This window comes from Siniperca chuatsi, linkage group LG13, assembly GCF_020085105.1.
Source record: "Siniperca chuatsi isolate FFG_IHB_CAS linkage group LG13, ASM2008510v1, whole genome shotgun sequence".
Classification (NCBI taxonomy): Eukaryota; Metazoa; Chordata; class Actinopteri; order Centrarchiformes; family Sinipercidae; genus Siniperca; species Siniperca chuatsi.
This window is the reverse complement of record NC_058054.1, coordinates 11352554-11377041: the sequence shown is the minus strand read 5'-3', so window position 1 is coordinate 11377041 and position 24488 is coordinate 11352554. Positions and strand designations below refer to the sequence as shown.

The window sequence follows — 24488 nt, the reverse complement described above, 5'->3', positions numbered from 1 at the left end:
GGAGGCAGCGTTGTTAGGCAACCAGTATCTGAGCCGTACATTGGATATGAACATGTGCGGTGGACGATTATGCAAATGAGAAATGCTGTCAGGTGTCATAACGCAGCTCTGCAATGGCACCCCTGTGGCTGCAAGAGGTAAGTGTCACCTATAAAGCCGCAAGATATCATCTCACTATTTTGTCTAAAACGACATTTTTTTTTACTGGTTATTACTGGAGCAGGCTATGGTAAAATAAATGCCCCACTACATACTTTGTAGAGACCTTTGAGACATGAGATACAAGATAGATTTATTGATAATTTTACAACACAGTGTTGCATAACGAAATTTTGTTTTGTAGTTCCCTTTATGCTACTCAAAATAAATGATATACAGTAGATCAGTGAATAAATAAGTCATAGTCACTGTGGGATAGCTACATTTCATTTTATTTTTTCATAGTTGTCAGTGAAACTATTATGTTGAGCAAATAGTGTAAAAAGTGCAAAAAATACACAGAACTACAAAATACACAAAGTTTTTTGTCATTATATAGTACATTCAGGGGAAGAGTTTAAAATCAGTAAATCTACTTGCACTTTTTAATTTCTAATTAAGTAGTATACTCACGACACACATAGCCTACAGTTATGCTGTTATTGTGCAGTCAGGAGGAAATTCCTTACCAGGTAATCTCTCAGAAATCTTCCTTGTAAAGACAAGTCGTCCACCACTTTTGAAAGCATCACTGAACTGAGGAGGAATGGGTTGTTAATGCATATTCATACTGAAATTATTACCATCGGGCTATTAACACTGGTGACCATAACTGGCCCTCGGAGCAGTCTTCAACAGAGAAAGTTTTGCCTTTTAGTTCAGTAGTGTTCAGCAAGTCAAGTTTTAAAAAATTATGTATGAAGATATTCTAACATTCTCATCATGCATCAGTATAATCAAATGCTTCATGTAGACAGTCAGGACTCTCTGTGGCTTTATTCAGTCTCATGATATGCCAACTCTTTGTCCACACTTGGCAAAGGTAAAAGCCACATCTTCTCACTTCATCCAAAGCAGCAGCAGGAAGCTGGCTCTTCATCAGTCTGGTATCTTCCAGACTCGGGCTGGTCCCTGCACTCTGCTATGAAGGCCTGAAGCTGGGACACTGGCACCTTGTCCTGCTGGTGATGCTGGAAAAGAACCATTGTATAGTATTAGTATTAGGATAAATAAAAACTATGACCTGAAAAACATGTCTGTACAGCAAGATCTAAGAATATTTCTCTAGTATGCGACAGCAGGTGACCGAGACTGACCTTGATGGTCTCATAGGTGTCAGTAATGAGAGCGATGAACAGGCTGAGCACCATGTAGATGAAGAGGGAGATGAAGGAGTAGAGGTAAAGTCTGCTGAAAAGCCACACCATGTAGCTCTTGTCTCTCATCTGTAGGAAGGTGGCGTACATGTCATCCCCGTTGATGAGAGAGAAGAGGCACTCTGTCACCTTGTCGAGTGTTCGGAACTGGAAACAAATTGTTTTGATAATGAAGTTTTAATATTTCAGTGTCACCTGAACAGAGCTCCTCCATGCTTGGAGGAATATATTAGGTCACACTGACACTTGAAATAGATTATGATTATCATACTTTGTCATGGTAAGGCCCAAGGACGATCCAACCACAGAAACAGTACCCGAAGTAGATCATGGCCGCACAACAGCAGAATCGGATCACATTTGGGAATGCTGCCCTTAGAGTTAAGATTAATATCTAGAAATGAAAAAGGTTTTCAGTTCCTCTGGATATGCATTTGCTACTTTTAACAGGTTGGCTGATGCAAAATGTAGTATCATGGAAGCTCTTACATTGTATTTCTTGAAGAAACCAAGGTAACGAATCACGCCGACCCAGACGAGCATTGTGGCTGTTCCCAGCAAGATACTGCAGACATCATAGTTTGTCAGGTACTGCAAGAGGAAAGAGAGTACAAACAGATCAACTAGATATAAAATAAGTACACGTTCATTTTCATGTGTCATGCTCCAAAGAGAAGGGCCTTTACTGATCTTTTAATGGTCATATATTGTTTATCTTCTCAGGTTTCCCTTTACCTTCAGCCCAAATGCCTACAGTGAATAGTCTAATTAAAAATATAGCCAATAAAGCTTATTGAAAAACAAACCTTTGTTTGTATTCCAATTTTGAACACTGACCCAGCGATGGTCAGCGTGTCACTCACAATGATCAGGATATACCAGCTATTCACAAACTCCATGCGGTCAGACCAAGTCACAGTTTTATTGTAGTAGACATGGAAGAATATGTTGAACTCCTGCATGAGAGAACTTCAGATATTGTAAAACACATCAATTAAACAAATACACAACAGACCAGGATTCATTCCTACACATGGCAGTTCGATTGTTCAATTTCCACATGAAATGATTACACATTTTTACTTATGAGAGGTATGTAGTTTTTATTTGATGAGGAGGTGATGACTCTTATATCATCTGATTAGTATAAAATACTGACTACGGCTCTGACCCATCAATAATACTGAGGTTAAGAGTCACCTCAAAGCAACCCCCTCAAAAAATTTTTTACTATTCAGTTACATTTTCTAATTTTTTTTCTCAACATAAATGTCTGAATGCTGTTTTAAAGCCTTTTCCACACTGAAAAACTGAATCCTTTATCTATCATGCATTTATTGTTGGCTTAAAAGTAGTCAAATCTAAATACATTGAGTCTAAAAATACTGGAATTAGTCTATAAAATATCCGCCATTGTGTAAGTTTTTAACTGTATAATGTAAACTCTTGCCAGGTTGCTAAGCCCCACCAAATCCCAGAAAAAACACAGAGGACAGTGCCTTGTAGCTGTGTCCCTGCATCTGATGCTGGGTTACATATTATGTGTTGTATTGATTAAATCAGTCATTTATTACTGAATGAATGATCTAAAGGCTTAGTAGTAGCTAAATCTACCATAGTCCTGTACTTTCATCAGTGGTGATGGTAATAATCCATTTACTTGTTCCTTGTAACTTACAAACTGGAGTTGGATTCCATTGATGACGGATCGCGTGCAGAGGATGAGAGAGGTGAAGCAGGCCAGGATGACCACAGAATCAAACGACAAGAGGAGGTAATCGTTCTTATCAGCTAGAAACCAGAGCCACAGATTTCAGGTTAGTTGTTGCATTAACTGCTTCTTTTTTTGGTTGCTGCTTCTACAAAGCTGAGACATACAGTGCTGTTCTCTTGTAATAGCCAGATGCAGAGTTAGAGCATAGAGGTGTCAAGGGTTGCAGAGTAATGTCACTGTGCCCCCTGCTGGCCTTTGAAGAAATAACCAGTATGATATTTTTTTTTCTGGCTGGGTCATAATAGATCAATGGCTGGGATGAAGGTGAGTTTGGGTAAAACTTACAAGTGCCTTCCACATTCCAGTCTCTGCATTCATAAATTCTTACATAATTTTCAACATCAACCTTTATCTTTCCACTGTGTGCACGATTGTCAAACATGATCTGTATAAAAACAAAGAAAGATTTAGTGAGCGGCATGTTAAAGACATAACAAATTATTTACGTAAAATATATGTTTTCATCTGTTCAAATATCCTAACAGCTCAGATGAGGGTGTGGAATTTTTTTTAAATGTCGTCACCAACCATTATATGGAAGTCATAACAGTCTGGTAGCTCGTGGTGCCGCACAGTCTGCAGATTGATGGTTTTCAGAGTAAGGTGGATGTTCACGGACAGCAGCCTAGACACAAAAATATATATTAGCAGGCAGCACTCTTATCGCCTGGCATGAAACCAGTATTTTCAGTTTAGTCACCTTTTGAAATCTAAAGAGAAGTTCACATGTGTTGCCACACTGCTGTTGCTGAACGGCTGCATGGGATATATGGAAATACAATCTGCGAGGAGGAAATACAGGCAATAAGCAGTTAGATCAGTTAGGCATTCCATAGTTCAGCAGAGGATTTATTCAGCATTCATTCCTCCGTCTACACTATGCTGCTGTTAACAGTGAAAGCTTCCTCTTTTCATGGAGTCACAAGTAAATCCACATTGTGATTATTTTCCATTCATGCCATGAATCAGCTTCCATAAATACATCTTGCACAAAAACATTTGGATACAACCCAAGGTAGCTAGCTACTGGACTTAAATACACAAGTTCCACAGATACTCATGACTCTATTTGATGATTATATCTGCATTTGTTATGTCATTATAAAGCAATTTGGTGCTTTTGTACCTTTATCAATATGTGGATCAATGTCGAAGGTCTCATTTTCAGGATTGATGCTGCTGTTTCTGTAAAACTCTTGACAGACAGACAGAGGTGTGTACTTGCCATCAACCCTCTCGTATGCAAGGTTACCTACTGTCAGGTTTGGGAGATTGATGTACTGAAAAATAAATATGGAAAGAAGAGTGAAACACATTTTTTGGTGCAATACAAATTTTGCCATGAAATCCCTGTGTGATATCATGGTAAACTCTTGTCTTAAATCTAAAATTTCAGTACCCTGTTGATAATGTAGTAGATGTGATCATACACATCAGCTTTCGTGTACAGTGCATAGCTTCCCAGCCGGTGATCCTTATATCCTTTTAGAAACAGATGTTTGAATGTCATCAGATTCTCATCTTTGAAGGTGACCATCATTTCATTGCTCAGGCCAAAAGAGACTAACTGAAGCGGAGAAGGGGGAAAAAACATACATTTGAGACAAAAAGACCAAATAACAAATACTAACCAAAGAATTCTGTACAGTACCTGGACTGTGATGATTGCAATTTTTAATATTTGTAACATCAGTTTCCATGGTTTGCGACCCCTGGCTCTGTATTTCTCACAGGGGTTCATGAAGAAGTATTTGAGCCTCCGTCTGAAGTCCTCCACCACCTTCGACTCGAGAGTGTGAGCGCTCCATCTGCAGTGTCCGTTCAGCCTCCTCTCCTCTGACCTCATGGCCGACAGCGGCTCAGAGTCTTCCATTACACTGAAGTACAGAATAGAATTGTACTACTTTTGAGAAGACTTTTTCTTTATATTTCTTTTGTTAAAGATGAAGATCAGAACACATCAGAAATGTGTTGAAGATAAGGTACAGTAAGGGTTCAACCATTCCTGTCATTCTGATGTTTATCAAACTGGTTCTCCCGCATGTGCTCGCAGCTGTCACTCTCTCAACTCTCTAAAATGTTAGTCTGGAGTGTACACTAATTGCGCTAAAATAAGCTATAATGCTCTACAAACACAGAAAAAAGTGTTTTGCAGGGTCACTTATCTATTTTAGCTCACCAAAGGCTTATTGTTGCAGACATGCCTGCAACAGCGAGCATATAACAGACAGCAAACTTCAACTACTTATGTAGCAAATTACTTCACATATCACACTATTAAATCTAAAATCAGTAGTAGAAAAAAAAAACAACAGCAAACAGAAATGAATGAAAGTTAAAGGCACTTACACTGCAGATATTACTGTAGTATTTTTACAGTGCATACTATATAGTAAATACTATACTATGCTATACATATGTATATACATATACACACACACACAGAGTAAAAGCTCAAAATTTTGAGGAAAAAGTCAACAAATATAATAATAATAATAATAATAATAATAAATGAATTACCTGCAAGCCACAGAGCAGCTAGTCTAACACTCTGGGCTTCTCTGCTGTGTACGAAGATCAGGCAGTGCAGTCACCGCACCAGCCTTCACCACAATGACTGTCACTCCTCTGCGTCATTTTAAGCTTTTCCAGTTTTTCCAAAACAAAAATAGAACTCTCAGTTACAGTCACTGTGCACACAGAAACTGATACTGTTTGTAGGCATCTGCAATCTGTCAAAAACTATCGTTTGAATTCGACTCCATTTTCAAATAATATTGTGTTGCTAAAAGCTATCAAGTCTCAGATGCAGACAGTATTACTGGCGAGCAAATAGGTCAGCGGTTGTAGGATTTCCTCGTTACCTTAATATGTCCTCACTATCTCAGATGAAATCAGCAAAGAAAATAAACTATGCATTTTTTTAAAAAGCACCAGTCACCAGTGAAGAAAGAAAACAAGAGTTGAATTCATATTGAAAACCTTTAGTTTGAATTGATTATTGTACATGACCTGAGATTGACGTAATAGGCAGGACACGGTTTGTATTTCACAATATGTTTTGTGATTCAAGACTTGTGTAGTGACGGCAATGTAAAGCAACTTCATGGTGACTTAATGCTGCACAGAATGAAATGGAAAGCATCATTTGGAGCTACATCGCTCTGGTCAAACGGCAGCGTCTCATGAGATCTGACTTACACACATACAGCATATGCTCAAGTTATTCCAGTGTATAAAACTTTCTTGCAGCACCTTAACTGTCGCTGCCGTGGTTTCATATATACAGTTTACCAGGAAATGACACCTTTGATACAGAGGATGAGTCAGATTTTCTTAGCTCATGACATGGGCATCGAACATCTTTGGGTATGGTCAGAAATGTGTTTGAAGCACGAGTATCGAAAACTATTAAGTAACGAAAGCTGGCATCAAATGCTTGCTCAAATTCGTACTCTTCTTTACTTATTTATTAAGCAGACCGTTTCTGATTTAAATCATACTTTTGCCTATTTAAACTGTATATCATTTAGGCAAAGTGCTTGTACACCTACTTGTATTTAAACAACATTGGAGAAGTGTGGCTTCTTGTTTAATAAAAAAAAGAGTTTTTATAAAAACGTGTATATTCTTGAAACTAAGATATTAATTTGGCCTCATTTCAAAATTAAGGCAAAGAATTGGCACCAGTATCAAAAACTTTGCAACAATACCCCAGCCCAAGTGACAAACTGTCCCTTTTTTCTCTTGTACAAAACTTGGTATGGTAGTAGTATATCCCATGTACAGCAATTTCTCACTAACCACCTAATCAAAGGCAAGAGCAACACCAAAGAGTGCGAGACAACAATGAGAGAGTGTTTGTATATGAGTTGAGTTGAATGGCTGAGGATTCTGTTGGTTTGTCCCGTTAACTGCATAAGAACTGTCTTATTGAGATGTGAAATTAAAAGACGCTCCTGTGTGACGTTGGAGTGAGCGAGCGCGACCGGAGGGGCTGGAAGTTTGGGTCCCCTCCGCTGCTGGTGCACCCTGGCGCTCCGGCTTCTATGTTGGAGGGGGATTCGACCATCACCTCGTCCGGAAGCGGAGGAGCTCCCGGGTCTCCGGGCCTCGGGAGGTTGGAGGAGGTTGTGGAGGAAGCTACGCCGATACTAACACCAGCCCCAGAGGGCAAGTCTCCGCCTTTCTGTAACGATGGCAGATTGAGTGAGCCTGCAACGCCTGAAGTGGAAGGGCTTCGCTCTCCGTCTGGGTGGAAGAGCAGGGTGGAGTTGTTTGAAAACGTCGTGGGGAGGTCGCTGGTCGTGCTCACAGCGCTGAGGCTGCTGTCAGATGAGGAACTGGAAGCCCCCGCTGTGGAGTGACAGATGAAGAGGGAATCAGAATTAGAGCATCAAGAACATACAATAGATTTGAAATACACAACAGATTTCATTGTGACTTGGCCTAGTAACCTCTGAGAGACTCGATCTTCTCGTTTTTGGCCTTTTGCACCTCATCCGTTATTTTGGTGATGATGAAGTTTTGCGCACGCAACTCCCTTATGGAGTCAATCAAGGCATCGAGGCCCCGGGGGTTCTCGGCCAGTATGTCCAACAACATGGCCGTCCTCTTGGTCTGTGTGGTCCTGCAGCTGATTTCCTCCGCATCGTCTCGTGTCAGGATCCTGCGAGAGCGCAGGTAGTCGAGGTGGCGTTCGGCCCTGATCTTGTCACAGAGGTAGTGCCGCAGTCTGGTCAGCACCTGGATATCCACAGCAGCCAGGTAAGAGAGGCAAAATGAAAACAGAGTGAGCTGTCAAGGCCCTGAACAGGAGGGGTCTTTGCATAGGGGTCTGGGAAGTCCCCAAAAGCAAGGACTACTGTAGATGGTATGAAATCAGTTGTATAACCTGGTCTGGTTCTGTTCTCCATGGCACATAGTTGTCTATACCTGTTTGAGCTTCTGGTAGTGCTTTTAATAAAGCTGACTGAGCAAACCCTGTCTGTATTTACACAAAAGTGCACTCAACCTGAAGCCTGTGTGTTCAACATAGTGTTATTGTCAAATCCTACAGATTGGGTGTTGATGTGGGCACAGATAAGGTGTGGTGGGGTATTTCCTCCTGTAACAGGCCTTTAACGCCAAACAAGGTACAAATAGTGTCACAAGAGAGATACATCTGTCTGTATTTTCCACATACCTAATATCAGAATGATTATTTATTTGGAAGTAAGATTTTTGGCTGAATTATCGTACTCACGTCTTTTTTAATCTCTGCCATTTCATCTTCAGTGAGATGAGGAACATCCATCCCTCTCACCCGCAGTGAAAAGTCCAGGTGTTCCGGGTAACGAACGACGACTAAGATAAGTTAGTAAGATATTAATAATGAAACGAACTACATCAATAAGTTAATTGTATGCGTTAACAACGCGACTCTTCATTATTTGTCGTTATAAAGTGGCGTATCCACCGTCAATTCAAGTTTTCTGTCTAAAAAATCCCCGGACTTCCTGGTTGTGTCAAGGTTTACGTCGACACAAAACTAAAAGTAGGGACAGCAGATTCGTCGGTTTCACACTCAAATCTGATTTATGTAGTTAGGTAGCTGTAAAAAAAGTCTACAATTAAGATAAAACGTCTCTTACAACAGCACAAAGGCTTCAGTTGTCCAACTTTCCCCGTGTTTATCCGTATTAACTTTTCAAGCGCTGTTCGAAGTTTCTGATACAGGTGAAGTGTTATTCCGAGTAAGTCCACCGGGTGGCGCCGTTGGATCTCCTCACACTTATAATTTTGCACTGTAGTATTTCCATTTAATGCTACTTTACACATCAGGATTTTACATACAAACAGTGGTGGAAGAAGTGCTCAAATCTTTTACTCAAGTAAAAGTAGCAATACCATAGTGTAGAATGCATTCACAATGTTACAAAATAGACAATGAGTACAAAAATATTAGCATCAAAATATACTTAAAGTACCAAAAGTAATAGTACTCATTATGCAGAATGGCCAGTTTGAGAATAATACATATTATATTACTATACTACCTTAGCCTATAATAATACATCATCATTATTAATTTGTTGATTATATTTCATATTATTAATCTGAATCTGCAAAGTAACTAGTAACTAAAGTTAGAAAATAAATGTGGTGGAGTAAAAAGTACAATATTTGCCTCTCAAGTGTAGTGGAGTAGAAGTATAAAGTAGTAGATAATGGAAATACTCAAGTATAATGAAGTTAAGTAACTTGAGTAAATGTACTTAGTTACTTTCCACCTCTAAATTGACTAAATTTAGCTACATTTCCTTATTAACAGAATGACCCCATTATATTACATTATATTATAACTGATAAATGAACACATAAGCGTTTTAATTTTATACAGTAGCTGGTGTTTTATGAAGGTAGGATTTATTGCAGGGCTATTGTATTAGACTGCAGTACACTTTTGTTGTTCTTACTGGTACTGTACATTGAGTTTGGTGACTTTATGTAATTCCCAAACTTCAGTAGTTCCACCTTTAACCTGAGCAGAGGGCTAATCAGCCAGAATATGTGAAAACACCTGTGTGAGTATGCAGGGTTTTTAAGTAGAAGAAAATACCACAGTGTAAAATACTTTGTTACAAGCAGAAGTCCTGCATTCATAATCTTACTTAAGTAAACAACAGCAGTGTTATTAACAAAATGTTCTTAAAGTAGCAAGAGTGAAAGTACTCATTTATACAGAGTGTTACATTATTATATACTGTATATTGTATAATTGAATTAATAAAATCCTGATGCATTAACAAGTAGGAAGCATTTGTAGCCAGCCAAGGTGGATGTGATACTTTATATAAACTGTTTGGTCGTTTATTCAAGAACATTGCATCATATTTCATAAACTGATTTTATGATTTGTTTGTAAAATCTTAAACTGCAAAGTAATAACTATATCTGTAACTACAACTACGTCAAACTTATACTAGAGTGAATGTACTTAGTTACTTTGCACCACTGTCTGAATGTCACCTACATTGCATAGTTTTTATCCAGTGCTGCACATACTGCTAAAATGCAATGTGATTTGTCAGCTAACACATTGAATCAGCTCAAATGTGGTTTTAAAGTCTATTTTATAGATTTATACATTGTTGATTTGTGTTGTATACTATATTCCTTAAGTTGAAAGCTCATGGCATAAGATGTCATTATATATTAGAAAGATAGCAGCAGTTATACAATTAGTAGTAACTCTAAACTGTTACAGGGGATCGGCAGGAAAGGTCTGAAACAAAGCATAGAGAACAAAGTGTCCACATAACTGCACAGTGAACTACTGTGCATGAGAAGAACCAACATAACACTCCAGAAAACATGAAATAAATTGCAAAATGGCAAAACACATGCAGTCAACATTTTCACTTCCCTCTAATCATGATATGCCACGAAGTGTTTGAGGACGGGTGCTCCCTGAGGAGATTGTTGTCAGACTTGTTTTGTCATGTTCTGCAATGTAATATGTACTGTGTAGCTGGAAAATACCATTCCCAATGAGTAAGCTATGCTAACTGTAAATCAGGCCACAGCCTTCTGTTGCTCACCTGAAGCTTTTTCCGCGTAATGACAATGATTTGAAATAGATGGGAAACAAGAACTACGTGGCTGCTGCTGCATCTCAGCAATTTCTGGAGGAGAATTGAAGCTGAAAGATGCCCTTTAAATGTCAGGTGTTAAAAGGTCAAACTCTATGTGGATCAGTCTCTTTACACAAGAAAAAAAATTTGTTAAATGGCAACAAAGCCTCCACAGAAACTAACAATACATGCCCAAATTTCTCCAGAAAAGCTTCACGATGACTCACATCATTCGTGTCAAACAGCAGAGCAGTAGCCTGGAAATAATGTGGAATCAGCTGTGAGAGATTCAGACGAACCCAGTGTACCGACTCGTGAGTGGCCCCTACAGTGACTGAGACACAAAGAAAGGGAAAGTCATTTATAGAAATGATGTAATGAACTGGATTTGCAATCATATCTGCACAGCCCCTACAGACATTCCTGTCTCTTGTACAGTGTATGACCCGCTCTCACATAACAGCCAAAACAAGCTTGTCTCAGGCCCATTGTGGTTTTACACTGAGTAGCCCTGGGGAGTTATTTCTGCCTTTCCATTCTCTGTAGCCAATCTTCATGTTACACAGAGGTTGAATCCCATATTCCGTATGTTTTTCTCTTTCTTTCTTTTTTGCTTTTATATTTTAGCATGAATGTGAACAGTATCACAAAATTACTTTTAACACTTTTCTCCTTTTCCCCACCCTTTCATCACCTATCTGCCCACCCACCTTGCCCATTTGATTGCCCTCAATGCCCCATTAAATGTCATCTTCAAGGATGTAGGGACATGTAATGAACTACATCTGTGGAGTGATTTCATTTCAGTAGGATGCTGTATAGTTTCAAGTATCATATAAATCAAGTGGGTAACAAAGCTTGTCTCTTTGATAGGATAATCTCCAGGATGGGCAATTATATGTTGCATAACATCCTTAATAAGAGAATAATATCCGGCTGACCACAGGAATTTTGCTGCAAGATGAAAGAAAATCAAACTGCAAAATGTTTAATTCTTATGGTTGTTAGAGGAATAGTCTAACATTTTGGGAAATATGTTTGCTGTCTTTCCAAGAGTTAGATAAGACGATTACCACTCTCATGTATCTCATGCTCAAGGGCATGTAAAGTGCCACCAAGTCTTTGCTCACTCACCCTGACTTTTATTTCTCTATAGAAATCATTTAAAAGTTGTATACTTACATTACCTGCTGCTCTGTGGGATTGTGACACGAGTGCTTTCAGGAATAGAAATGGGAAAGTTGAGAGTAACATCATCAAACAGGTCAGTTTAACGTGCAACTATAATCCTTTCCAGGTTCTCCAGCTGCCTGTTATATATCAGATGTTCCACTTACCTAACATGGTTTTGCAAATTCTTTATATTACAGCTTTGGAGGGAAAAGTTTCCACTCCAAACCACAACAGTCAGCAATTTCCAGGCATCAGCGAATGCATCAGGCTTACGCTTGTTCGCTCTTCATCTGCCTGAGCTGGCACTGATTCAAGCTGGCCCTTGTAACCTCAGTTAGATAAGAAGGAGGATGTGCCAGTCTGCCCTGCTCAGCCTCTTGTTCTCACAGGTTATAATGAAAGGAAAGGCATTTCTTCCCTCTGATAACTTCCATTGTTCTTTGATGTGGATAGACGAGGATGCTTTTTATCCTGGCAGCTATTTCAAAGAGACCTTCAATGTTCATCCTGAGTGGAATGTTGCTTCAGGCATTGCTCAAGTGTTCTTCTTTCTGTCTTTTTTTTTTTTTGGTGTGTTTCTCATTCTGGACGCTTTCATTCAGAACGTACAAAGGATTCCTAGGTTTCAAGCATTCCAGGAGGCTCTCGTGTCCTTTTTTGAAATATTGAAGTCAAACAAACTCTAATCCATCCACACCCTTATAGGTGACTGACGGAAATTTCATCTGTGACTTTTAACACGAGCAAGGTTAGAAACTACAAACACCGATCACAGACAACGTGCAACAGTCTAAACACTGCTTCATCCGAGATAAAAATTCAGTTGGTCATAGAAATATGTAGCTTCTCTTCAATATTTATGTCAGAACTTGTGGTGCCCCGATGTTGAATCCCTTGTGGGGCTGCTCTCACATGCATGGGACTGATGATGAAAATATTTCAGCTATCAGGTATAAATGTGCCTTGTTTTCTTTGTCCTTTACATAACCATATTTCTTCCTCTCTTTCTTTTCCCTTTATTTAACCAGGTACAGTCTCACTGAGATTAAGAGAGACTGGCAAAGAAGGTGGCATAAAAACATTGTTACAACAATAAATACAATACAAACAACACAACTTTCACAACGAACACATACAGTAGAATGTCTCGTTAGGATGCATATAGAGAAGTATGGAGTTTTAAAAGTATTCTCATAGATTTAAAGCAATAGATAAATAATACATAATGTATTTAGCAGCAGACAATGTAATGCATTGCTTGAATAGTATACAATTCAGTTTCCAGTCTAGAACATGTAATTAAACCATTACCCACTTCACCATTTAGTATTTGTAATCTTTCATTACATAGAAATAATAATGATAGAACAGTTACTTATGGTTCCACTTTCTGATTATAGAACAGATATAAAAATGATAATGACACAGTCAAATTGTAGAGAAAGCCCTGAAAGAATGTAGGTTAGTCTGGGTGGTTCTTGGCTCGCTGAGTGAGAGGAGAGGGGGGGGCTTTTTATGGGCTTATGGGAGGACACGTGGAGAAGCATTCTTCTCATAGTTTCGCAACACCTCTTCAGCCCGCGCATACGTCAGATCTGCTCGGAGTGTATAAAAGGAGATGGGGAGTCCAGAAGAGGGAGAGCAAGCACTCGTCAACTCACTGCCAGGTCTGGTGTTTGATAGAGAGAAGGTTTTTTTTTTTACTCAGGAAAGATAATTTCAACTTCTGAAGATGTGGAAAGTCTTTGTCGTTTTTAGCCTCAGCGTTACACTGGTGAGGAAATAATCGTTGTTCATTCATAAGCTGCTTGTTTAGCTGATAAGAGAACCATTTTTCAAAGCAAAGTTTTGATTAGAAATGTCTGATGTCATGTTTTACCTCAGGTGTCAGCCTCATGTCCGAAGGACTGTCGGTGTCCCCCAGACACCCCCAGATGTGCAACAGGAGTCAGTCTCACGTTGGATGGCTGTGGATGCTGTAAAGTTTGTGCACGGCAGCTCTTTGACGACTGCAGCAGGACACAACCATGTGACCACACGAAGGGACTGGAGTGTAACTTTGGAGGAGGATATGGCTCTGCTAAGGGCATCTGTCGAGGTACAATGACTTCTGCTCTTTTCTCTTCTGTTTTTTAATGAATCACTTTGTTCCCTTTACTCTTCTCATTTCAAAGTTCACTATTTTCTCTGTTTCCCTAAAACAGCCAAATCAGACGGACGAACGTGTGAGTACAATAACAAGATTTACCAGAATGGGGAAATCTTCCTTCCGAACTGCAAACACCAGTGCACTTGCATGGACGGTGCTGTTGGATGTGTTTCCCTCTGCCCACATGAGCTCATGCTGCCCAAATTGGGCTGTGCCAAGCCCAGGCGGGTCAAGGTACCGGGACGATGCTGTGAACAAGTTGTCTGCCCTGAGGAAGCAAAGACACAGAGCTCTGTGGTAAAGAAAAACAGAAAAAAGCACAGCAAAGACGAAGACGACCTAACCCACAAGAATGAGTTGGCTCCTGCGTGGAGAGGAGAATCAAAGTCTTTACCTGGTGAGCAGTTTTACAGTGTCCTTTCATTGCTGAAGAAGGAGCTGACATGTGCATAATGTCATCATAGGTCCATTATCCTTCTCAACCTTTTTTTTTTTTTTTCTCTGTGCAGCTTTCAGGAGTCACCCAATGGGCCACATGTTGGTCAGAGGGGTCAAGTGTGTGTCTCAAACCACAGCTTGGTCACCCTGCTCCAAATCCTGTGGCACTGGAGTGTCCACCAGGCTGACCAACAGCAACACCCAGTGCAAATTGGTAAAAGAGACTCGGCTCTGTGAAGTCCGCCCATGCAACAAAATGACCTTTACCAGATCGAAGGTACACTACACACTTTTAATGTCCTACTTTTTGATGTCCTACTTTAATGAATTAACAAAGATGAATTTGGATTATTTTATTATATGGTGGTCTGTAATCTTAGAATAAGATCTTAACCATAAATTACATTTTGAGAGCTCTCAGGTTATGTTTAACACATGCTTTTGATGTCTTCTCTTTAACAGAAAGGTCAGAAATGTAAACACACAGAAAAGGCCAGCCGTCCAGTTAAACTGTCCTACGCAGGCTGCCGCAGCCTGAAAAAGTTCCAGCCGAGGTACTGTGGGTCCTGCTCAGATGGGCGATGCTGCAGGCCTCACCGAACCCAGACGTCATCTGTCCGCTTCCGATGCAGAAATGGAGAGATCATCAGCAGGATGGTGATGATGATTGAGTCTTGCAAGTGTAGCCTAAACTGCCCTGACAACAACAAAAATACAGCTGCCCGCTACAGACTGTTTAATGATATCCACAAACTGAAAATGTAAAGTTCTGAATTTAAGTAGAAAAGAAGACCCTTTAAGTGCTGACTGACAGAAACATTTGCACCCTGAGGTTGCAGACTGTAGGATGTCTGTAGGATGAATGTCTTGAACTATATTGTTCATGATTTTGCTTCATAACATTGGAGCCTTGTGGTTTTGCTTCTTTTTGAAGCAGTTTTTTTTACATTGTGAAAATTCTTATTTTTCTAGTTAAACCAAAACGTGTTTTATTTTATACACAAACTTAACATATTAAAGCCTCTCTTGACAAGACATGTCACATGGCAACATGGAAATGATGTTAAAAACTATGGCAGCTACAGTCATTCCACATATGTTGCCATGTCTCTGTTGATTTTCTGTACTTATTCATTTTATTTATAAGGATTAATATGTCATACTTCACTCAATGTACTGTTTAATGATTTAATCATGGGATTATACAATAATATTGGTTTGATGTCCTGTTCTGTACACTCGCCTATGTAAAATGTTCGAATATGACTGAAGGCTGGAAATGTATGTAAGTTGGCCAATTAACTGCCAAATTGTCAAATTTCTGTTTTAATTTTTCACAAATAAACACATAGAACAATGTGGTTTTCTAATTATTTTATTTTTAGTTAAAAAGCAAAAACTTTAAAGTTTAGGGCTTGCAATAATCTGAAAAAATGTGGATTCTCAGGGGGTCTGTTGTAACAATTTTCAGTAGGAAATGGGCTATACTGCTTCAACTGCATCTGGCTGACCCACTTCTGAGAAGACCTACATGTCACTGAATAGTTCAAGGAATGAGTGTAATGTAAACCTCGCAGTGGTTTTCCTGCTGCTGACAGATGCTGGGCGCAAAGCTGCAGAAATTTGTTTTATGAAAACGTTAAACAGTATACAGAGAATAATCTAAACTTTCCAGAGACAATCCTGAATCTGAAATGTGTAGCTCCTGATATTGAGTGCAACACAGTGACGTGTTAGTTAAATATAATTCCCCTCCTTTCTCTTCTAAAGTTTCTTTTAAAAGTAACCATGATGAATTGCAAACTGGTGTTGTGTTGCTCATTCTAATCTGAAGTATGACTTTGTGTGAATTCATGCAAATATTGAGGGGTTATTTTCCATCCAAAAAAGTGTAGCCTACTGTATGTGACCTTCGGAAAATTGTATTAATATTTGCAACAGTGAAGCCTCTGTTTGCTTTTGATAACTGGCCCAGCAGCAGAAAAGACAAATGGGTCATCCAACTCACTTGTCTAATAAGGACATAAGCTTAGGGTCCATAGTGGTGCTGAACCATGATACCAACCAAATTGCCAGAAGTCAGATGGAAGCGTATTTTCCAGCAAATAGCAGAGAAAAGCAAATTCCCAAAGTGTGATCAATAGAATTACGTAAACGGGTAGACCAAGAGAGTGAGAACAAGAGCAAAGGAAAAACAGGGGTACTGACGCACGCAGAAATGAAATGGAGCTGAAATGGTTCCATCCCCTGACGGAGAGCACAATAGAGCTTTGTCTCTGAGAACTTGAGAGGAGCACTGCTCACTCGGGGGACTACTTCCACAGCAAGAACACATCCGAGCCTGGACGCAGGTCTGGGCCCATCAAAGTTTAATACCATACATACAGTATGGGACAACAAGTAACAACAGCAGAACAAGAAGATCCACGTACAGTACGAGACAAGAGACTAGTTAAGTTTTTAGGTAAATCATGCTGCAGCAGATACCTGTGTTCTCGTGTTTGCCTCTACACCTCAGTAATATAAAACCTTCCATTACAAAAGCACGAGAGCAAACAGAGCAACTGTGGTTTGGAAATATCCCAGTGTTGCATGTATCAGTAATAATCTCAGTATTATGTTTGCAACCCTAAAGGCATGAGCTTCACAGCTGACAGCTAAACAACTGATTTTCAGTATCACTCATCTCAGTCCAGCTGAGAATCAAGAAACACATTCGATATACATCACACATTTTCTATGACAAAAACAGACAAGACAACACAAGATTGTTTTCAGCATCAGCAGGATACATGTGTCAGTCACAGCAGAAGAATTATGATTTAAGTGGGAGCAAAGTTGGAGCATATTTCATGTTTAAATGGAGCACCATGGAAAAATGTGGTTTATTCCACCAGAGGTAAACTTGGCGGGGACATATGCACCCACGATATTTGGTTTTCAAGCACTACTTGTATTGGTAATAATTGCTTTCATAATTAGGTGTATGTACAGCTTCAACCGCCCCCCCAAAAAAACAAGTTTGACCTGGAGCCAGTTGCACAAAGGTAGACCTAGTCTTACACTTTTTTACACTGTTAGAACTTATATAGTAGTGACTAAGGTAAGACTGACGACCAAGCGCACAATGCATTGTGGGTCAAATGAGACACTTGACAGAAGCGAAAAGCTGGCTAACAAAACAGTTCCACCTAGTGGCACATTATTTTTCTCCAGCTGGAAACCCCTTTTATTTTTATGATTAATCATTTCAGTCTATGAAATATCAGAAAATAGTGAAAAATGCTGATTACTGTTACTCTTGTTTAAGGTGTTAAACAGCTAACTAAAGGCAACATGTCTGTTCTGTCTAATCAAACATATTGCTTTAACAACTAGTTTTTAACTCAAACTTAGAAAGAGGGTTTGTGGCTAGTTATAGTAACTCTAAATTAGTAAGTCAGTCAGTAAAGTTTATGCAAGAGACTTACTCAACAATCTACCAGAAGTCTAAAGTTCAGACTAAACTAAATTTATGCAACTGGCTCCTTGTCGTATGGGAATAAGACACAGTAGCACCAAGAGTTCACAGTCCAAATTTTGCATATACATGTGAAAATATCATGTAACGTCTCTTGGGACATGAGCTAAACCCAGGTATCAAAACCGCTCTCAACTAAAAAAAGTCCCAGATTGTCAGCTAAATGTAGAAGTAGATATCGAAAGATAGTCCAAATCTACCAAAATAAGCTTTTACTTCCTCTAAAAAAAAAAAAAAAGTGATTCTAATTTTTTTAAATAGACCTTATAAATATTACAGTACACAAAAATCCCCCAAATAAATAAATTCAAATTTTAAAATGCAAACAGATGAATGAATCCTTAATCATTTTAGAAAATATGATGATCCAAAACTTGATGTTTGCAGTCCCTCATCAAACATCGTCTTATAGGAGTTTTTGAGAAAATCAACGTAGTTCTGAATGCTTTGCTTGTGACTCTCTGATTGGTCCAGGCTGAGCTGCAGGTCCTTCAGACGCATGTCAAACTGTTTCTCTGCCTGCAATTCAGGCAGACAGTGATTTTCCTCATATTTACTCAACATCATCTCAGGTTGCATCAAAGGGGAATCAGTACAATCTGAGCCTGCTCCATGACATTCATTTGCTTTACATGCTCATGATAAGCGAGGTACTCACAGTGAGCTTGCTCTGGCGAAGAAGCCTCAGCTCATTATCCCTTCTGCTCTTCTCGGCTTCCAGCGCCAGGATTTTGGTCTGAAGGGCCTCTTGTCTGGAAACAGCCTGGTCTTTTACCTTGTTGACCTGGACGAGTGGAAAAACGTTAAATTATTCGACAAAGTGAAACGCATCACTTCCAGTGTGCCAGATCTTTATCTGGAAACACCTATAGTATCAAAGATTAGGTGTTTATAACAGCAAGCACAGAAAACATAAACGGTTTCATGACATGTAGGCTCGATTGTGCTGTATCAGTGACAGAACAGATATGTCTTTATATGAATATGTCATAAATTATTACTTTGAAGTTAAAACTGTGAGGTGGGAAACTGGAACATTTGCATTGTTATTTATGCTCGTCACAATCTGCTAATAAAAACATGTTGATTGGATTGTTGGGCTGCATCGATCCTGGTTGACCAAGTTAAAAAAGTAATATATTTTAATTCAAGCTACCTGGTCAACTGATGACATCTTATAGCAATCTGATAGGCGGAAGCACACCAACAAATACAAAAAGAGATAGTGTAAGAGGCAAAACACTTGATGCGTTGTCATCTTTGTTGATGATTGTCTGAGCAGTACCTGTTGTTTGACGTCTGATAAAGCTGCCTCCAGCTGCCGGCTGAGGGCCTGGGACTCTGATGAGCGCTGATCCAGTTGCCGGTTACTGTAGCTGAGAGCTTCCTCCTGAGCTGCGAGCCTCCGTACCAGCTCCAGGTTCTCCTGGTGCAGCTTGTCCATCTGCCTACACACACACACACACACACACAAAACTATTTCTAATTTTGAATCTGTACAAAAGGAGACACACACATTTGACATCGAGAACAGACACAAGAGGAGGTCTTACTTTTGAAGAGAATTCACTTTCTCTTGTTGTTGTAAATTGGCCTCATGCATGGACTCTTTCATCTCCACAGATGATCTCAGCAATTTTGTCTGACTCTCCATCTGTATATGTAAAATGGCAAATTCAGAATCGCCTGAATTTGTTACAAGTGAATGGAGCAGATAAGAGGGTTTCACATCACATGCAAAACTGGATATAATAACAGTCCATTTAATGATATTTACCACAATCTTGCAAACACAAAATGGGCAGTTTTCAAGATACCAATTCATCATTGCTGACAGAAACGTGGGTGTTTGCAAAGGACTCACACAGCACGAAACACTCACAAATGGGTACGTAGGTAAGGATGGTTGCAACCTAATTGTTTCCACTGCAATCAGAGAATCTTTTATCAAAAACACCAAAACCAACTCATAGCAGGACCAGAAGACAAGATGCATCGACAGACACATGGGGTTGTACTACCGCCTAGTGGTCAGATGTAGGAAAATGACTGCATTTTACATTGTCTGACCGCCACAGCTCACGTTGCACACCTTAACCTGCAGTTGCCTAATGGACTCTGACTTTTCTGAGCACTTCCTCTCCAAGCGTTGCAGGTTCTCCTGGCACTCAAAGAGACTCTGCTCAGCTGCACTCAGTAACTCGGGGTAAGACTTCAGTTCCTCCACACGCCCCTGCAGCTCCTGCCTCACCTGGGCTCCAGAGGATGGCAGAAGGAGTGGGGTGTTGGGAATAGACAAAGTATTAGCCTAAAGATTCATCACACCTCTTAAAGAGATGCTCACAGATGCGTGTAATCCTTTAGGTGTGCAGAATGTGCCAAGATTCATCTTTAGACTGAGCTTTGGCAACAACTGCCAGTTGAAGTGTTTTGCTGCCCAGAATTACTTGAGGAAGTTTGGGTTAGCAGATCAAGATGCAAAAAATGTTATGTCAGCTGAAAAAGCAAAAGAAACATCTAACAGCGCCCTGACTGGCCATTCAACAGCAGGAGAAACTGTGCTGCAGAGCTGAACATACTAGAAAAAGCACAACAGTTAGAATTTGTTATTAAAAATAATGAAAAAAAAACATTAGTTGCGTAAAATATTACATATATTGTTAAATATACTTACTATTCATTAAGATTTGTGAGCATTAAAAGAGTTCAAAACTTTCATGAAAAATAGGGGAAACTTGATATGGAGAGGCGGGAGGTTACCTTCTCAACTTCTGTATCTTTACCATCTCGTGTCTTCTCTATCTCTCTTAAAAGATTTGCATATTTTATCCTCAGATCATTAATCTCAGCTTGAAGCTCTGCAACCTAGAAAAAACACAGAACAGTATAATTAAACCTGCTGTGTCCTTCCCTACAACTGAAAACTGCAAAGTAGTATTATTGCTGAATCATTCATTCACTCAGCAATCTCAACAGACCACATTCAGTGTTACTACTGACAGTTAAAAGGCTTATTAGAATGAGCTGATATAATCACTATGATCATCCTCTTTGTTGTAAAGCACTTTTCAGCCGTCACACTGTTTTGTAACTGCTTCAGGAAGAATTACACAAAGGACCAAACAACAGGAAAATCAAAAATCGGCTCTTCCAGGTTGGAGCTATAAAAATAAATTCAAAGAAAAAAAAAGGTAAAGAGTAAAATGAATGAGCAGATGTCAACCTGATATTGGCACTGTTCAGCTTGATGTTTCCTCTCCTGAGACACAACCTTCTCTTCTACCAGGTCAGACTCGCAATCAGCCAGCTGCTGCTCCAACTGAGCAACAGATGCCTGCAATCACACAAACATCAAAAATAATTTTAGTGATAAAAATCAAAACCAAAGACAGAGAATATTTTCACCTGTCTTAAGAATATGATGGATGTGTACAAACGATTCTCACGCGTAAGCTGTTACTTGTACCTTGAGTGTTGCATTATTGACGCTGAGGTCTCCATTTTCAGCGCTGAGTTTTTCAACACGTTGCATCACAATTTCATTGGCTGCAGTGATCTCGTCCTTCTCCTTCTGCAGCCTTGCTGTCAAGTCTGCAATTTGACTTTATTGAAAACACACATTAAAGATTCATCAGTGAAAATTGGTGGCTGCCATATATGTGTGTTGATTTCCACAATAAAAAGGGGTGGTGTGGAAAAGAGAATTGACCAACCTTTTCAACAACTCTATATGAGCTACAAGTTTGTCATTCGCATCTATCATCTGCTCCTTTTGCTGTCTCTTGGAGTCTCTTTCTAAACGGGCGTTGGCCAGCTCAGCATCCTGTGTGTCAACCAAGTAAAGAATGTCAAAGCAAGATCCTGAACGATGTGTTTATAGAAAAGACACTATTTTTAAAACAAAAACAAAAATAAATAAATTTAAAAAAAAATCACAGCCATTTTGACTTTATACTTTTTCCTTCAATTGCGCATAGCATTTCTCAATGGCGGCTTCAAATCTCTCAGCTCTCAGTTTCTGTGCTCGGGTGGCTTTCTTGAGAGACTCTTTGTCCTGTGCTGCCTTCTCAGTCAAAAAGGTGATGGAGCTTTTCAGATCATCAATCTCCATCTTTTGCTCGATCAGGGTTCTCTCCAAAGTCTGGAAAAGACAGCATGCACATAATGGTATGCTATAATATAACACCTTTTCTTTAAAGCAGTTTGTCTAGAGAGTGGTAAGTGTTTGTACCCGTAGCTGTACAGTCAGACGATTGTTTTCAGCTTCCTTGTTGCGCAGCTGCCCCTGCAGGTGAGCACGAGTCGCCTCCACAGACTTGGTCATGTGAACTGCACTCTTTATGTTCTCCTGTCAAGACCATTATAGACAGATGCTTTAAAATACACTCTGCACCTTTTGCACTTTTAGAATCTGCAAGCACATCTCACATCTATACGAAAACTTCTGCTGTGCTTACCTGCTCTTCTCTCCGAAGATCCGTCAGTTCCTCAACTCTTCTTTCTGTCTGACTCAAATCTCTTTTTAAATGCTTTAGGAGAAAAACAACAACAATCAGCACATGATTTGAGACTGGATTTTGCATAACTTTAGAGTATTTATGCAATAAAAGTGCATTCAGTCTCATACAGTAGATTCTATAAATCATAGCTTTCAATTATCACATTCATTTAGTACCAAACGTGGCTATGTTGGGTGACACAGCCTTGACATTAATTTGACCAGCTCTTACCAATTGAACTATTCAAACCAGTATGCAGTACATAAGATTAACCCAGATTAACCCTTTTCACGGACTAAATCTTCAACCAGGTTGCCACAATTTAAGCACAAAGCTTAATTTGCTTACATTTAAATTAAATTAAAGTTCTTTCCTTTGAGTCATAGCATAAGCATAATGAAACACTCACCTCATTTTCAATCTCAGCCTGTGTGATCTTCTTCAATAAAATGTCAATTTGCTGGTCGGCATTAATTCGATCAGCCTGTAATGGAAAGACAGTACTTATTTAAAACAAGTTAAAGTAAAATGAAAAACACATTTTCACACATTTCCAAGAAGCATTTAAGTCAGAGGGTTAAATTTGCTGTTATGAATTTAAAGTAAAGTAACTACAGTACTACTACTAGTTAAACCCATGACTAACTATCCTGAGAAACATACGAGGTATTGTAGTAAGTAAGTAAGTATTGTAACCAACCTCTGAATCTTGGAGCTGTTTCAGTTTCTGTCGAACAGACTTATTTAGTCGTCTAAAATCCTCCAACTTCTCCAGCAAAAGTCCTCTCTGCCTTGCAATTCGGCGCTTATCAATGGCAGACTGTCTCGAATCCTTAATTGCAAGTGAAAAATAGGTTAGAATAATGGGTCATAAATGTCAAAATGATGATATAATAATGTAGGTACATTGTTTTGTTTTCCAACATGGATGGCCCATGGATGTTTGAACCCAACTTGATGTGTGCAAAATTGCGACAAACTTACAGCATATTCATCTTCTATGGCATCTTTAAAAGACACAAGTTGTATGGCAGCAGAGTTGGCAGCTGCTTCTGCATCCATCAGTATTTTCAGGAAAGGGCTTTTGTCTCCATGACTAAATGAAAAACAGGAAGAAAATGCTTTAAATCATTTAGGCTGTGGCTGCTGGTGCGTGGATGTTTACCCCCCATAGATTAGGCTGTATGTTCACATATTCATGCATCATAGGACCTCACCAATTGATGTCAGCCTCTGGGGTTCCTGTGTGAAGACTGCTGCGTGCTCTGCTCCTTCTCCCTAGCTCATGAGAGCTATCGAGATCACCACAGCTCAGACTGACATCCTCCCTGGTAGAGCTGAAACCAAGGGGGGGACTTTGGAGTTCATCCTCTGGAGACATACCTCTTACTACTGGCAAAACAACATACAGTATAAGTTAGTGTTAACATACAGAGGAGGGCAGGACATTTGTTTACATTAAGATGACTTTTAAAATTAGCTTAATTACACTGCATAGCCTAGCTTGCACATTATTATGAAGGACTAGGTTGTCAGGCAAGCTAACTAAGCTTACTCCATAGCAACACACAGTCGACAGTTCCAGACTGCTAACTTAATCTTTACGTTACACTGAAGACAGCAAGCATTCTGTTAATTCTACAGAGCAAAGCCGCTGACATGTACTTTATGGCTATTAGAACTAAAATCTAGTAATCCCTTACAAAACAGTGCCACTGAAAATGTAGCTAAACATTACTTACGCTTTAGCCTTCTGTCGGTTGTGAACAATGCTACTCCAAACTAAAGAGCCCCCTCTTTAAAGATCGAACCAGATTGGTTAGCTCTCATGTAACGTAATGACACCGATTTATTTTCTCACTGCTGATTTGTTCCCTAACGGTAAAGTGGGCGGGACTAAGTTTGATTAAAGTTGCAAACAGCCAATGAACAAAAGAAAGCAAAGCTACTGGTTGAAACCATAG

The 24488-nt window shown here is 39.4% G+C and overlaps 4 protein-coding genes and 1 long non-coding RNA gene across 8 annotated transcripts; 2 read left to right on the top strand and 3 right to left on the bottom strand.

Moving 5' to 3' along the window:
- Window positions 1-3: 3 nt before the first annotated feature.
- On the top strand, window positions 4-4984 carry LOC122886559. The gene is made up of 3 exons (XR_006380385.1): window positions 4-137; window positions 3043-3172; window positions 4863-4984. It is a non-coding gene; the product is annotated as an uncharacterized LOC122886559 (long non-coding RNA).
- Window positions 411-5956, bottom strand: mcoln3a (mucolipin TRP cation channel 3a). The gene is made up of 13 exons (XM_044218891.1): window positions 5650-5956; window positions 4781-5006; window positions 4529-4696; window positions 4256-4409; window positions 3830-3911; window positions 3658-3754; window positions 3415-3514; window positions 3034-3146; window positions 2162-2311; window positions 1845-1946; window positions 1627-1749; window positions 1296-1502; window positions 411-1169 (listed from the first exon to the last, which is right to left on the bottom strand). Exons 2-13 carry the CDS (start codon window positions 5000-5002, stop codon window positions 1044-1046), a joined length of 1644 nt encoding a protein of 547 aa, XP_044074826.1. The 5' UTR covers window positions 5003-5006; window positions 5650-5956; the 3' UTR covers window positions 411-1043.
- Window positions 5957-6097: 141 nt separating this feature from the next.
- On the bottom strand, window positions 6098-8906 carry bcl10 (BCL10 immune signaling adaptor). Its single transcript, XM_044218896.1, has 3 exons — window positions 8375-8906; window positions 7587-7875; window positions 6098-7485 (listed from the first exon to the last, which is right to left on the bottom strand). Exons 1-3 carry the CDS (start codon window positions 8423-8425, stop codon window positions 7076-7078), a joined length of 750 nt encoding a protein of 249 aa, XP_044074831.1. The 5' UTR covers window positions 8426-8906; the 3' UTR covers window positions 6098-7075.
- Window positions 8907-12969: 4063 nt separating this feature from the next.
- On the top strand, window positions 12970-15862 carry LOC122886553 (CCN family member 1-like). 2 transcript variants are annotated; one of them, XM_044218894.1, is made up of 5 exons: window positions 12970-13585; window positions 13803-14016; window positions 14123-14464; window positions 14577-14782; window positions 14968-15862. In XM_044218894.1, the coding sequence occupies exons 1-5, from the start codon at window positions 13442-13444 to the stop codon at window positions 15268-15270; spliced, it is 1209 nt and encodes a 402-aa protein (XP_044074829.1). In that variant the 5' UTR covers window positions 12970-13441; the 3' UTR covers window positions 15271-15862. The 2 variants fall into 2 exon arrangements, with proteins under 2 accessions (XP_044074829.1, XP_044074830.1); XM_044218895.1 differs by having other exon boundaries at window positions 13554-13692.
- Window positions 15863-16857: 995 nt separating this feature from the next.
- LOC122886547 (outer dense fiber protein 2-like) lies at window positions 16858-24405 on the bottom strand. 3 transcript variants are annotated; one of them, XM_044218883.1, is made up of 17 exons: window positions 24267-24405; window positions 23742-23916; window positions 23509-23620; window positions 23225-23356; window positions 22934-23008; window positions 22483-22554; window positions 22257-22373; window positions 21981-22166; window positions 21739-21848; window positions 21492-21627; window positions 21249-21359; window positions 20786-20890; window positions 20118-20276; window positions 19579-19679; window positions 19311-19473; window positions 18684-18809; window positions 16858-18544 (listed from the first exon to the last, which is right to left on the bottom strand). In XM_044218883.1, the coding sequence occupies exons 2-17, from the start codon at window positions 23903-23905 to the stop codon at window positions 18371-18373; spliced, it is 2043 nt and encodes a 680-aa protein (XP_044074818.1). In that variant the 5' UTR covers window positions 23906-23916; window positions 24267-24405; the 3' UTR covers window positions 16858-18370. The 3 variants fall into 3 exon arrangements, with proteins under 3 accessions (XP_044074818.1, XP_044074817.1, XP_044074819.1); XM_044218882.1 differs by lacking the exon at window positions 24267-24405 and adding an exon at window positions 24014-24035; XM_044218884.1 differs by lacking the exons at window positions 20118-20276; window positions 24267-24405 and adding an exon at window positions 24014-24035.
- Between the last annotated feature and the right edge of the window lie 83 nt (window positions 24406-24488).